The sequence below is a fragment of the Syngnathus floridae genome, chromosome 7 (assembly GCF_059516105.1).
Source record: "Syngnathus floridae isolate MCC-2025c chromosome 7, RoL_Sflo_1.0, whole genome shotgun sequence".
NCBI classification, from domain to species: domain Eukaryota; kingdom Metazoa; phylum Chordata; class Actinopteri; order Syngnathiformes; family Syngnathidae; genus Syngnathus; species Syngnathus floridae.
Window position 1 is genome coordinate 4,483,577 of NC_142419.1, and position 14,995 is coordinate 4,498,571.

The window sequence follows — 14,995 nt, forward strand, 5'->3', positions numbered from 1 at the left end:
AGCTATTTCCGGCCTCCCGGTGGTGCCGGGCGGCGTGCGCGAGCTCGCTGGCCGCTGGAAGTCGAATGAGGCTCCGCGATGTCCTCCGCGGTGCTTATAAACAGCCGCATGCGCACGGCCTCCCGGAATTTGAACACATTTCGTCAATAAATTTCTCATATTTCTGATTGAATTTTGAAGTTTAATATAATGCAACAATTGAGCTCGATGTATACAAAGGATATATCATAAAATCGTAAATTTCCGTCAAATTTTAGGGGGTCGACTTATACACTGAGTCGACTTATACACCGGCAAATACGGTATTCAGATTCCTATACCATAAATAACATGCTAACACATTTACCAAACCATCCGTGTAACTTCAAATCACCAAATCTAATGAAATCCTCATCCTCTGTGTCACTTTTAATCAACTCCGCTAACACCAGACGTAGAAGTTGAGGCGCTTCCTCTTTTACGTCGCTTACGTCAGACTCATCAACGCAATTATCAACACAGGCCTGGAGCGCCCTTTTGCGGTTTAGTGTGAAAATAACGTGCAAAATAATATAACAATGTGTTAATAATTTAACACATAAGTCGCAATAATAATTTAACACATAAGTCGCAACAGAGTACAAGTTGCACTCCTGGCCAAACTATGAGAAAAACTGCGACTTGTACTCCGGAAAATATGGTAATCAGGTGCGCCTTTTGTATGGATTGAATTCAAAAATCTGTAAATGTTGTTGGGTGGCTGCTGGCACAGAAATGTAATATGTAAATGTAATATGTTATGAACCAATCAGAGAACATTACCTTGTTTGTAAAATATGTAGGCCACAGCAGTAAACCAATCAGAGAACTATACGTTGATAAATAAATATTTTGTGCAAAGCTAACTGCATTAGGACACTTTAAAATGGCATCAGCAAAGAGGCATGCTTATGAGGCACAATTCAAGCTTTCTGAAAAGCAGGGATAATTGCAGAAGAGCAGTGTTTGGAAAAATGGCATTTAAAATAACGGCGTTAGGTAACGGCGTTATTTCTTCAGTAGCGTGGTAATCTAACCAATTACTGTTTCTGTTGTTATAACGGCGTTATCGTTACTGAACATTAAATGCCATGCGTTATTTGAATTGATTGAATAAACTGCGTAATCCTGACGCATCGCTTGCCGCTCCACACACAAAGTGGAGACTGGGTGGGTTAATAACGAGATAAGCTATTATGATTGGCTAAGGCAGAGACGTGTTTCATGGTGACCAGTCGGAGCCAGTGTTTTTACACGAGCCAGGCCACGGGTTTCTTGCGCACACACGTACACACACACAGCAAACACACTTTATATTGTTCAACTGTTTACTTTTGACGGAAATACTTAAAGAAAGAATGTCTACCAAACCAGATGTCTGAGATTGAGAGTTTGATTTATTGTATTAAGACTACAGAGTTAAACACACTTCAACTGCTTTGGCACTACTGACTGGGACATGTTTAAGCGGGCGGCTACTTGCAACGATCGAACAGACATAGAGGAGTATACTTTCCTCTTACGTCACAAAGTACATTGATGATGTGACGCACTCGAAGTCCATCGTCACTCGGGCTAACTGGAAGCCATGGCTGACGGGGGCTGTCCTCAGGCTGCTGAGGGCAAGGGACGAAGCCTTCAGAGCGGGGGATAAGGCTGGCTTGAGGGCAGCGAGGGCCGACCTGTCCCGGGGCATCAAGGAAGCAAAAAGGGCGTTCTCTTGCAAGATTACCGCATACTTCAAGGACAGCAGGGAGGCAGGGAGCCTTTGGCAGGGCATTCAAACCATCACGGACTACAAGCCTGCGCCACAGAGCTGTGAGGGCAACGTCCGTCTGCCCAACGATCTTAACTGCTTCTATGCTCGCTTCGATGCTCAGAACAGCACTTGCCCGCTGAAGACCACTCCCCGTCCACACGAGCAGCCCGTGTGCCTCTCTGCCGACAGCGTGAGGAGGGCGCTTGCCGCCATCAACACCCGTAAGGCGGCGGGCCCTGACAACATCCCAGGTCGAGCGCTGAAGGACTGCGCTGGGGAGCTGACGGGTGTCTTCACGGATATCTTTAAAATTTCCCTGCAGCAGGCCATCGTCCCTTCGTGTTTCAAGGCTGCCACCATCGTACCTGTGCTGAAGAAGCCTGCTCCGTCCTGCTTCAATGACTACCGCCCCGTGGCACTGACGCCCATCATCATGAAGTGCTTTGAGCGGCTTGTCTTGGAGCACATCAGATCCATTCTTCCCCCCACCTTAGACCCCTTCCAGTTTGCGTACCGGGCCAAATGGTCCTCTGAGGATGCCATCTGTTCTGCCCTCCACTCGGCCCTCTCCCACCTGGAGAGTAGGGACTCGTATGTGAGATTGCTGTTTGTGGAGTTCAGTTCTGCCTTCAACACCATTGTGCCACAAAAACTCATCTGCAAACTCGATAAGCTGGGCCTCAGTACCTACCTCTGCAACTGGCTACTGGACTTCCTCTGTCAGAGGCCTCAGGTGGTACGTGTTGGTGACAAAATCTCCGCCAGCATCACGCTGAGCACGGGGGCCCCCCAAGGCTGTGTGCTCAGTCCGCTGCTCTTCACCCTGCTGACGCATGACTGCACTGCGTCCTACAGCGACAACCGCATAGTGAAGTTTGCTGACGACACGACTCTGGTGGTTCTCATCACCAAGGGCGACGAGACTCAGTACAGGTTGGAGGTTGACCTTCTGACCGCGTGGTGCAGGGACAACAACCTCCTGCTGAACGTCAACAAGACCAAGGAAATTGTTGTTGACTTCTGGAAGGGTCACACCCAACACCTGCTGCTGACTATCGACGGTGCTCTGGTGGAGAGGGTGAGCAGCAACAAATTCCTGGGGGTGCAGATCAGTGAGGACCTCTCCTGGTCTGCCAACACTGCGTCACTGGCGAAGAAAGCTCAGCGCCGCCTGTACTTCCTGCGGAAACTCAGGCGAGCAAGTGCTCCTCCGGCTGTCATGACTACATTCTACCGTGGCACCGTTGAGAGCGTCCTCTCCAGTTTTATCACTGTCTGGGGTGGTAGCTGCACTGAATACAACATGAAGGCCCTGCAGCGCATAGTGAACACGTAAGATTATTGGTGCTTCACTCCCCTCCCTGAAGGGCTTTACGCCTCCCATCTCGCCCGCAAGGCGGCCACAATTGTGAGTGATGTGAGTCACCCCACTCGCTCTTTGTTTGATCTTCTGCCCTCTGGGATGAGGTCCAGGAGCCTGCGCTCCCGCACCGCCAGACTTACCAACAGCTTCATTCTCCAGGCTGTTAGGATCCTGAACTCTCTTCCCCCTTCTGCGTAGCATCCTGTACTTATTTATTGTGTTATTTGTTTATTAATATTGATTCGTCACTCTTATTTATTCATTAATTTTGCCTTCTTGTTTTATTTTTCTTGTGTTGTTTACTTGTATGTACGTTGTGAACTATGTCTTGTCACCGTGGGATAGTGGGAACGTAATTTCAATCTCTTTGTGTGTCTTGGCATGTGAAGAAATTGACAATCAAGCAGAAATTGACTTTGACTTTTTTTTTTTTACTTTTATGGTGTTGGAATGTATACTTTTGTTGTGAACGAAATACTTGAAGTGCAAGATAAGCAATGACGAGAGAGAACCTGTCATGTTTAATGGCGACCTTGCTCAACTGTTTAATTTGGATACAGATGATGAAGATTTTGATGGATTTGTGTATTAATATTGATTAACAATGTGTGTACAATACATTACATGATTAAATAGTAGAATAAAGTACAACGGAAATGATTGCCTTGCTCCTGTGATGTTTTTTATTTTTTTCTACTGTAAGTCATGGCATGCATGCGCCCTATAATGCGGTGCGTCCTATGTGTGGATTAAGTACAGAAAAGTCCCCGGAATTGAGTCTGCGCTTTTTAACCCGAAGCGCTTTATGGTGCTAATTTGGCGTTTATTTACTTGAGCCCTATATGACACGTATCCTTCTCCATTAGTTCACAGGTGCTGTTCCTCATCTGCCGCAAACTGATTGGCCAGCAAATGGTCAATGGCACCGAAGTTCTCAAGTGGTTGCGAGAGATCCTAATTTGCAGAAATAAATTTCTGCTCAAGAACAAGGTACTGTGTGCCCAACTGCAGCACCAAGTATATGGCATCCATTGTGTACTCTTATTAATTGTTGACTCGACTTGATGTTGTCAAAACCCTACTTTACAATACAGTAAGGGTCCCCTTTGCTATCTGCATCTGCTGAGAACTCATTAAACATAAAGATACACACATATATGCTTGTATCTCAAACAAATTATAGATACTCACATATCAGTTGGAGCCCGGCCGGGCACTGCCCGAAAAGGAAACGTGGGTCCCCCTTTCCATGGGCTCGCCACCTGTGGGAGGGGCCAAAGGGGTCGGGTGCATTGTGAGCTGAGTGGCGGCCAAAAACAGGGACCTTGGCGGTCCGATCCCCGGCTGCAGAAGCTGGCTCTTGGGACATGGAATGTCACCTCTCTGGCTGGAAAGGAGCCCGAACTGGTGTGCGAGGCAGAAAAGTTCCAACTAGACATAGTCGGACTTGCTTCCACACAGTTTGGGTTCCGGTACTAACCCTCTCGAGAGGGGCTGGACTCTCTTCCACTCTGGAGTTGCCCATGGTGAGAGGCGGCAAGCAGGTGTGGGTATACTTATTGGCCCCCAGCTGGGCGCCTACACATTGGGGTTCACCCCGGTGAACGAGAAGGTAGCCTCCCTCCGCCTTCGGGTGGGGGGACGGGTCCTGACTGTTGTTTGTGTCTATGCACCAAACAGCAGCTCAGAGTACCCACCCTTCTTGGGGTCCCTGGAGGAAATGCTGGAGAGCGCTCCTTCTGGGGACTCCATTGTTCTACTGGGTGACTTCAATGCTCACGTGGGCATTGACAGTGAGACCTGGAAGGGCGTGATTGGGAGGAACGGCCCCCCCGATCTGAACCCGAGCGGTGTTCTATTATTGGACTTCCGTGCTCGACACGGATTTTCTATAATGAACACCACGTTCAAACATAAGGGTGTCCATGTGTGCACTTGGCATCAGGATACCCTAGGCCGCAGTTCGATGATCGACTTTGTAGTCGTGTCATTGGATTTGCGGCTGCATGTTTTGGACACTCGGGCGAAGAGATGGGCGGTGCTGTCAACTGATCACCACCTGGTGGTGGGTTGGCTCTGATGGTGGGGGAAGATGCCGGTCCAACCTGGCAGACCCAAACGCTCTGTGAGGGTCTGCTGGGAACGTCTTGCAGAATCCCCTGTCAGGAAGAGCTTCAACTCCCATCTCCGGCAGAGCTTTTCCCACGTCCCGGAGGAGGCGGGGGACATTGAGTCCGAGTAGACCATGTTCCGCGCGGCCATTGTTGAGGCGACCGACCAGAGCTGTGGCTGTGAGGTCGTTGGTGCCTGTCGTGGCGGCAATCATGGAACCCGCCGGTGGAGGCCGTCAAACTGAAGAAGGAGTTCTATCGGGCCGTTTTGGCCTACGGGACTCCAGAGGCAGCTGACAGGTACCGGATGGCCAAGCGGAACGCAGCTTCGGTGGTTGCTGAGGCAAAAACCCGGGCGTGGGACGAGTTTGGCGAGGCCATTGAGAAAGACTTCTGGACAGCTTCGAGGAAATTCTGGTCCACCATCCGGCATCTCAGGAGGGGGAAGCAGTGCAACGTCACTCTTTACAGTGGAGGTGGCGTGCTGCTGACCTCGACTCGGGACGTCGAGGTGGGGAGAATACTTTGAAGACCTCCTCAATTCCACCTACATGCCTTCCATTGTGGAAGCAGGGCCTGGAGACTCTGAGGCGGACTCTCTAATCTCTGGGGTCGAAGTCACTGAGGTAGTTAAAAAAACTCCTCAGTGGCAAGGCCCCAGGGTGGATGAGATCCGCCCGGAGTTCTTAAAGGCTCTGGATGTTGTGGGGCTGTTATGGCTGACACGCCTCTACAACATTGCGTGAACATCAGGGACAGTGCCTCTGGATTGGCAGACTGGGGTGGTGGTTCCCCTCTTTAAGAAGGGGGACCGGAGGTGTGTTCCAATTACAGGGGAATCACACTCCCTGAGCTCCCTGGTAAGGTCTATTCAGGGGTGCTGGAGAGGAGGGTCCGCCGGGAGGTTGAACCTGGGATTCAGGAGGAGCAGTGTGGCTTTTGCCAGGGCCGTGGAACAGTGGACCAGCTCTATACCCTCGGCAGGATCCTCGAGGGTGGATGGGAGTTCGCCCAACCAGTCCACATGTGTTTTGTGGAATTGGAGAAGGCGTTCGGGAGGTTCTGTGGAGGGTGCTTCGGGAGTACGTGGTGCCGAGCCAACTGGTAAGGGCGGTTCGGTCCCTGTATCACCGATGCCAGAGTTTGGTCCGCATTTCCGGCAGTAAGTCGGATTCGTTCCCAGTGAGGGTTGGCCAAGGCTGCCCTTTGTCACCGATTCTGTTCATAATGTTTATGGACAGAATTTCTAGGTGCAGCCAAGGCGTTGAGAGTGTCCGGTTCTGGGACCTCAGCATCGCGTCTCTGCTTTTTGCAGACAACGTGGTGCTGTTGGCTTCTTCAGGCTGTGATCTCAAGCTCTCACTGGAGCAGTTCGCAGCCGAGTGTGAAGCGGTCAGGATGAGGGTCATTATCTCCAAATCCGAGTCCATGGTCCTCGGTCGGAAAAGGGTGGAACGCCCTCTCCGGATCGGGGATGAGATCCTGCCCCAAGTGGAGGAGTTCATGTATCTTGGGGTCTTGTTCACGAGTGAGGGGAGGATGGAGCGCGAGATTGACAGGCGGATTGGTGCAGCGTCGGCAGTAATGCAGACTCTGTACCGGTCCGTCGTGGTAAAGAGAGAGCTGAGCCAAAAGGCAAAGCTCTCAATTTACCGGTCGATTTACGCTCTTACCCTCATTTATGGTCACGAGCTTTGGGTCGTGACCAAAAGAACGAGATCCCGGATACAAGCGGCCGAAATGAGTTTTCTCTGCAGGAAGTCCGGGCTCTCCCTTAGAGATAGGGTGAGAAGCTCGGTCATCCAGGAGAGACTCGGAGTAGAGTCACTACTCCTCCATGTTGAGAGGAGCCAGACGAGGTGGCTCGGGCATCTCATCAGGATGCCTCCTGGACGCCTCCCTGGGGAGGTGTTCCGGGCATGTCCCACTGGTAGGAGACCCCGGGGATGACCCAGGATGCGCTGGAGAGACTATGTCTCTCAGCTGGCCTGGGAACACCTTGGGATCCCCCGGGATGAGCTGGATGAAGTGGCTGGGGAGAGGAAAGTCTGGGAGTCCCTCCTAAAGCTGCTGCCCCCGCGACCCGACCCCGGATAAGCGGAAGAAGATGGATGGATGGATGGATGGATGGATGGATGGATGGATGGATGGATGGACATATCAGTTAGCTGGAACACTCTTTCATAGTCTTGTCTACTCAGGATTTCAGGATTCTACATTACGCCTTTACAGGTAGTGGTCCTATTGTAGTGGCCCTATTGGGCCGCCATAAGCCAGTTTGCCATACCTTGTATGTCAGAATCTGGTCAATTTTATATACCGTATTTTTCCGAACTAAAATCAAAATCCAACACCAAGTACAGATATGAACCAGCAAAAACAGGCTAAACGATACGGTATGCTAACGGGACATAAACACAAACGAATAGCTGAGAACGGGCCTGACGTAACATTAACAGTTATTCAAATAACTATAACATAAATAATACCTTTATCAAACTGTCTGTCACTCCAAATCATTGAATCCATCGATCCAATTCTTCGGCCTTTATGTAAACAACGCCCCGTGTGCAGCGCGCCGCTGACGTTGGACTCGTTGTCAGTTGCAGTTCAAATTATTTCACAATATAAACAACGATTTTATCAAACCATCTGTGTCACTCCAAATCATCAAATCCATCGATCGAATTCTTCGTCCTTTATGTAAACAACGCCGCGTGTGTGGCACGCCGCTGACGTCAGACTCGTCGTCAGTTGCAGTTCAAATTATTCCACAGGCCCAGATAACGATATACACTACTCAAAAAAAATTAAAGGAACACTTTGAAAATACATCAGATTTCGATGGTGACAACAAAAATGTCGGATATCCATACTGATATGGACAGTTTAATGTCTCGGGAACAAAAAGATGCCACATCATTTGATGGAAATAAAAGTTTTCAGCCTACAGAGGGCGCATTATATAGACAACCCAAAAGTCAAAGTGAAGAAATAATGTGGCAGGCTTGTCTATTTTGCCTATATTCAATTTCTGCAACTCAAAATTATTTTCAATATCTTGCGTGGCCCCCACGTGCTTGTATGCATGCTTCACAACGTCGCAGCATGCTCCTAATGAGATGACGGATGGTGTCTTGTGGGATGTCCTCCCAGATCTGTCAGGGCATCAGTGAGCTCCTGTAAAGTCTGAGCAGCAACCTGCTGGCGTCTGATGGACTGAAACATTATGTCCCAGAGGAGTTCTATCGGGTTTAGATCAGGTGATCGTGAGGGCCATTCAATTGTGTCAATTCCTTAATCCTCCAGATACTGTCTGCATACTCCTGCCACATGAGGCCGAGCATTGTCGTGGATCAGGAGGAACCCAGGACCTACTGCAAGGATTTCAACCCTATACCTAATGGCAGTCAGACTGCCGTATGGCAGTCAGACTGCCGTTCTCTAGCCTGTAGAAGTCTGTTCGTCCCTCCATGGAAATGCCTCCCCAGACCATCACTGACCCACCACCGAACCAGTCATGCTGAATGATGTTGCAGGCAGCATAGTGCTCTCCTTGGCTTCTCCCGACCCTTTCATGTCTATCACAGGTGCTCAGGGTAAACCCGCTCTCATCTGTGAAAAGCACAGGGCGCCAGTGGCGGACTTGCCAATTCTGGTGTTCTATGGCAAATACCAATTGAGCTCCACGGTGCTGAGCAGTGAGCACAGGGTACACTACAGGACGTCGTGCTCTGAGGCCACCCTCGTGAAGTCTGTTTCTGACTGTTTGGACAGAGACATTCACACCAGTAGCCTGCTGGAGGTCATTCTGTAGGGCTCAGGCAGTGCTCAACCTTTTTTTCCTTGCATAAAGCAGCAGATATCGGTCCTGCTGATGGGATGAGGACTGTCTACGGCCCTGTCCAGCTCTCCTAGAGTAACTTCCTGCCTCCTGGAATCTCCTCCATGCTCTGGAGATTGTACTGGGAGACACATCAAATCTTCTTGCAACAGCACGCATGGATATGCCATCCTGGAGGAGTTGGACAATCTGCTCAACTTCGCCTCATGCTCCCAGTCGTGATAATGACTCTAGCTAAAGCCAACACTCGTGGAAAACCAGTTAAAAAAGATCAAGAGGGAGGAACTTGAAATGGTCTCCACCTGCAAAAGAAGTCCTGTTTTGGGGACCATCTCGTTGTTGCCCCTCTAGTGCACCTGTTGTTAATTCCATCAACACCAATGCAGCTGAAACTGATTAACAACCCCCTCTGCCGCGTACCTGACCAAAACCTTATCAGAAAAGTGTAATTGAATTCATGCCATACCCTGATAAAACACTGTTCCTTTAAATTTTCTGAGCAGTGTATAAACTATATATCAAATAACTATTATATAAACAACAATTTTATCGAACCATCCACATCACTCCAAATCATTAAATCCATCGGAATCTTCGTCTTGTGTCATTTAAAAAAAAAAAAAAACAACACAGCTGTTGACGCCGGAAGTACGTGCGCCGCTGACGTCAGCCTCGTCATCAGCCTCGTCATCAGTTGCGGCTCCAATTATTCCACAGAGCTACGTATATAACTATACTGTAGCGTTACCAAAGTACCAGGCAAGACGTGGGTTTGGTAACCGGCTCTTTATTTCACAAAACAAGAGCTCATCATATGAGCCAACACAGTGCTATAAGCAAGCGCCCTGGATCGCTTCACCTTTCGAACAGCCTTCTGGAACGGATTGTGGTCGAAAACCGAGTCTCCACTGTACGTTTCAACATATTGCTGTTATCGGGCGGGAACCTTCCATGTCAGAAATTGGGAAAAAATATGTTTTCTTCACAAATCTATACAAATAGTCAATCCACACATGAAGGTGTTATACAGATTATTGTCCAATCGAATATGTTGAAAATAGCTCGCTCTGTTTGATGAAGCACTGTTAATGGTTGAAAAAAAATGCTATTTTTGGTGTCACCTGAAAAATTATGACTTTGGAGGAATGAGGATTCTGCCCGATGCCAGCGATTGTACTTGTGGCAAACAGGCCAAGTTAACACCAATATAGTATGTGCCTGTGACTGTATAGTGGAATCCTGGAAGTCAACCGTCTCTGAACGCAAAATGCCAGGAAGTCTTTGTCCTAGTTCTCGGAAAAAAATTCGGAAACCGACCCGACTCACGTGGCCATTGTCAACAAAATAGTTCGTTACAGCTGTCGCTAGTCGCCGTTGGTCGGCGTTGTTGTTTGGCCGGTTGTAGACCACTGTCAGGCTAAGCTGTTCTAGAGAAAAAACACGGGTCTCAAGAAAGACGCAGGAAAAAAGCAAAAGAGGAAAGTGACAAGAACAACAATAGAGTTGAAAAAGGTTATCGTAAACACGTATGAAAAAGGCGTTCATGTGGTGGACTTGGCATTGGAATTCAAAGTGCCGAAATTGAACATAAATTCATTTTTGAGGAATAGATAGAAACTGTTAGTGTTGCTAAGGGGGTTACCAGGGTTTACCAGCCAAGTCCCTGTGGACAAAACAAAGGAAAACACTGACAAAATGCAGCCACGAGATTTTTTTATGGAAAGGGATTCTCCTTTCAAACAATGAGCCCCCCCACATCTCTTCTCGACCTCCGCATTCATAGATTCAGTGCCTCATCAATGTCGATGTATGTAGATATTAAATTTACTGTTTTTAATGATGTATTTCTATTTAATTTATATATTCAATGTATTTTTGCTCCGCAATTGTGGTATAAAAAAGGCAACGTTAGGGTAAGGAACAGAGAACGGATTACTGCGTTTTCAATAATTTTTAATGGGGAAAATTGCACCTTCTGGAACAAAGTAGTGTTGAGGTCCGAGGTTCTACGGTATTTATACACGGCTACTGTATGTATGTATCATGCTGTGTCAGCAATTATTAATGCATCTCTTTGTCCTTCCAATAGGAGTGTGCCACCATGGGTGGAGGTATTCCAATTTGCAGGCAGGCTCAGACCAAGCTTGAAGTGTGTCTTTATATGTTCCTGTGGAGTCCAGACACAGAGGCTGTATTAGTTGCCATGTCATGCTTCCGCCACCTTTGTGAAGAGGCTGATATTCGTAGCGCTGCTGATGAGGTGTCCGTCCAGACCATCCTGCCCAACTATGCTACTTTCAGTGAACTTGCCTCCATAAGCAACATGATGGGAGCAGGTGAGGCAAAGCAAGATCATGTGGAATCTGAGCCTTTTTTTTTTTTCTAGTGGAATAATGAGTTTACACGTCACGCTCATACATAATTTTTTGAACATATGAAAAGGGGAGTGTTATTTTTGTCTCCATTTGGGATAAACTATGTGAAAAACATATTTGTGAAGTAATATGGTTACATAATTTCTAGAAATGTATACATAACAAGCCATAAGACTAGATATTCTTCTCTATTTCTCCTACGACTCCCTTTGAACATACTGTATTTTCCGGACTATAAGACACACCTGATTATTATAACTCGCACCAGCTAATATAAAGGGAAAATCTTGTTTTGTTCATATAAAAGCCGCACCAGACTATAGGCCGGGCCGCAGGTGTTTTAATGTTTAATTACCATTTGCAAGAGAATATACACGAAGAAGATTGTCAGGAAAGATGTGGTTCTTTTGAGACGCATACCTTTTATTAACTTAACGTTTATTGACAGAGACGAAGGAGCTCTGCAAACGTACAAACATGTATGAATCTCCACAACGACCATAATAAACTTAATGTTTAGGGAACACTAGCAACACACAACTAATAGATAAAATGGGACTAATTACAGGGGTAACTTTGGCAATGCGATACTACATGTATAGCTTTGGAGAAGACATGACTGGGAAATAAATACTGAAAAGGGTGACGCAACAAGATGTCATCAACAATAGTCCAGTGCCCTCTAATGGCCGGAGGAAACATCTACAGTATATGAGCAGCTCTATTTCCTTCGTCAAGAGCCAAATCAACTGCCTTTACCTTAAAAGTGGCTCATATGCATTTCTTTTGTCCCCCATAATGAGAGTTTGTGTATAAAAGCTTCCTTTCTCCAGTCGAGTCTGTCGTGGTCTCGTTTTGTCTCTTGTTCGTGTCAATTGTGGGGCACTATTTGTCTGGCGGACAGACATAGGATCAACACACCACTTACCCCCAGTGACCGTGTGTCTGGTCACATATCCCTCTGCCCAGCGAAGCGGTGCCGCACAACAGTGGTCCAGAACAATTTTACTAACAAGCGTATGAATGTATTAGACATCACAAAAATCCATAGATACTACGTCGCACCAGACTACAAGCCGCAGGGTTCAAAACTTGTGCAAAAAGTAGTGGCTTATAGTCTGGAAAATACAGTAAAAACTGCACTGAACAATTCTGTTGATGTTTTTTCCATTTGATTTGTTTTTGTCTTTTATGTTATGCATTTGATTGCTCTTTATTGAACATATCAATCAATCAGAAAAGCTGCAGGTTTTTTTGTCATCCTTATTAAGTAAAGTTTTTGCTCCTAGGCCGCTCCACATTGCAAAAGAGAGTAATGGCCTTGCTCAGGAGAATCGAGCATCCCACACCAGGAAACATGGAGGTGAAGTGATTCTGATCTTTCTGTATCAAGTCAGCTTGCATATGTTTGGATGCATGGCAGCTAAAATAACCTATAGGTAGTATGAATGCATGCGATGACAATAATAAAATATATTGTAATTTAATTTCAGTAGAATTTTGGTTGACGAACTTAATTCAGTCTGAGTCTTCGTCGCCAAAAGACAATGTTCGCGAACTAGGCAATATTGCTAAGCATTGAGATGAATGAGAACTGATCCATTCCAGCCCCAGAACAGATATTTTCACATCAGTGTGTTGGTAAAAATATAGTAATGAGTGAAAACACACGCTGTAAATAAATAAAACTTATCAAAACACCGGACAACATTGTAGCATTTTGCGTACAGACTGATAGCCTTTCTAAAGCGATCACCAGCCTCCTCTTTGGACAAATGTATTCACCTGTCTCAGTGCGATTAGCCCTCACTGCCTGGGTTTGCTCACTCCTTCCAAGTGATGGACTCAGGCAGGCTAGTGTATCCATCTGTCTTGCTGTGGTGGATCCTGCTTTCCCTTCTGCCGTTTTTGTTTGGTGGCAGCCACTCTCCACCACCGGTGGTTGACTATATCTTGGCTATGGCGCTGTGCCACACAAGCCGCCTTCCGTGGAGCTCATTGCTACAGTTGGAGGACTCAGTACTTCTTAGACACCCCCGCCCCCAGCTTTATCCACCGATGCTAAATTCAAGATTGAAGAAGTTTACTGGCCATCTTTGGGCATTCCAAACAAGGAATTTCACCCCGGTAGATCTCAATTATTGTTATTCTTATTCTCAAACATCCCCTGATCTTAAACTCCCAGGAGGGCAAGGAAAAACTCAAAACTCCTACTAGGGGAAACGAGAAACCTTGGGAAGAGACCACGGGAGGATCCCTCTTCCAGGATGACCAGGCTGCAAATGATGCAGAGAGGACACGTACTGTATTTTCCGGACTATAAGTCGCTCGGAGTATAAGTCGCACCAGCCATAAAATGCCCCAAAAAGTGAAAAAAAAACATATATAAGTCGCTCCGGAGTATAAGTTGCATTTTGCGGGGCAATTTATTCGACAAAATCCCACACCAAAAACAGTCATGAATGAGCAACAACAGGCTAAACGATAGCAACAACAGGCTAAACGATAGGTATGCTAACGTGACAAACACAAAGGGCTGAGAACGGGCCTGACGTAACATATAGAGTGATTAAGGACAACTATTACATGAATGACATGTTTATAAAACCATCGGTGTCACGCCAATTCATTAAATCTATCGATCGTTCGATACGATAGCAACAGGCTTTATAAAATCACACGTTTATAAAATCATCGGTGTCACTCCAATTCATTAAATCCATCGATCGTTCTTTGTCAACAATGGGTGTGCGCGGGTGAGGGCGCTTGCACTTCAAAATATTCCACAGGCTCACACAACGATAGATAAACTATATTTCAAATAACTATAATATAAGCAATAATATTATCAAACCATCCGTGCACTTTAAATCCATTAAATCCATCGATCAAATTTCTCGTCCTTTGTCAACACCGCCGCGCGTGCGCCCTGACGTCAGCCTCGTCTTTATTCCACAGATCTAGTATATAACTATATTGTAGCGTTAACAAAGTACAAGTATAGACGTGGGTTTGGTAAACGGCTCTTTATTAAACAAAACAAACTTCCAAGCGTGTGTCGGCGTGGACTTCCAGACACGAGAGCTCCATGGCATAGGACCGGGCGTGTGTAATGGCCATGTCCGAGACCCATGCACTGTTCGCGGACAGCCACTCGGCCGAGCGCCGGCCCCCGACTCAGTGGAGTAGGACCGGGCGTGCGTAAAAGCCATAATAGTTTTTCAAACCTTCTATGTCACTCCAAATCCAAACTCTTTGTCCTCCGTGTCACTTAGAAATGATCACCGCTAATGATGCCGGTAGTCCTTACGTGGGTACGTTTGTCCTTTATGTAAACAACCGCCGCGCCGTGCCACTGACGTCACTTGAAATAGTAATCCCTTGGTACATTACGGCTCTCCAAACTTTCTTTCTGCTGCTCGATTACTGTATTTTACAACTTGAAGTTTGTAACCTGCAAAATATGAGTTTCTTTTTGGTGCCATTTTTCTTGAGTCACGGCCAACGGTGAAATTTAGAGCGCCC

The 14,995-nt window shown here is 46.9% G+C and overlaps 1 protein-coding gene across 3 annotated transcripts in view; it reads left to right on the forward strand.

The window, feature by feature from the left end:
* The window catches only part of nf1a (neurofibromin 1a), a 165,778-nt gene that overhangs the window by 37,007 nt on the left and 113,776 nt on the right, over positions 1–14,995 (forward strand). For all 3 annotated transcript variants that reach the window (XM_088380782.1, XM_088380781.1, XM_088380783.1), the window contains exons 16-18: positions 4,007–4,130; positions 11,185–11,431; positions 12,760–12,833. In XM_088380782.1, the coding sequence (XP_088236908.1) occupies positions 4,007–4,130; positions 11,185–11,431; positions 12,760–12,833 (445 nt within the window). The remainder of the gene's footprint in view (positions 1–4,006; positions 4,131–11,184; positions 11,432–12,759; positions 12,834–14,995) is intronic.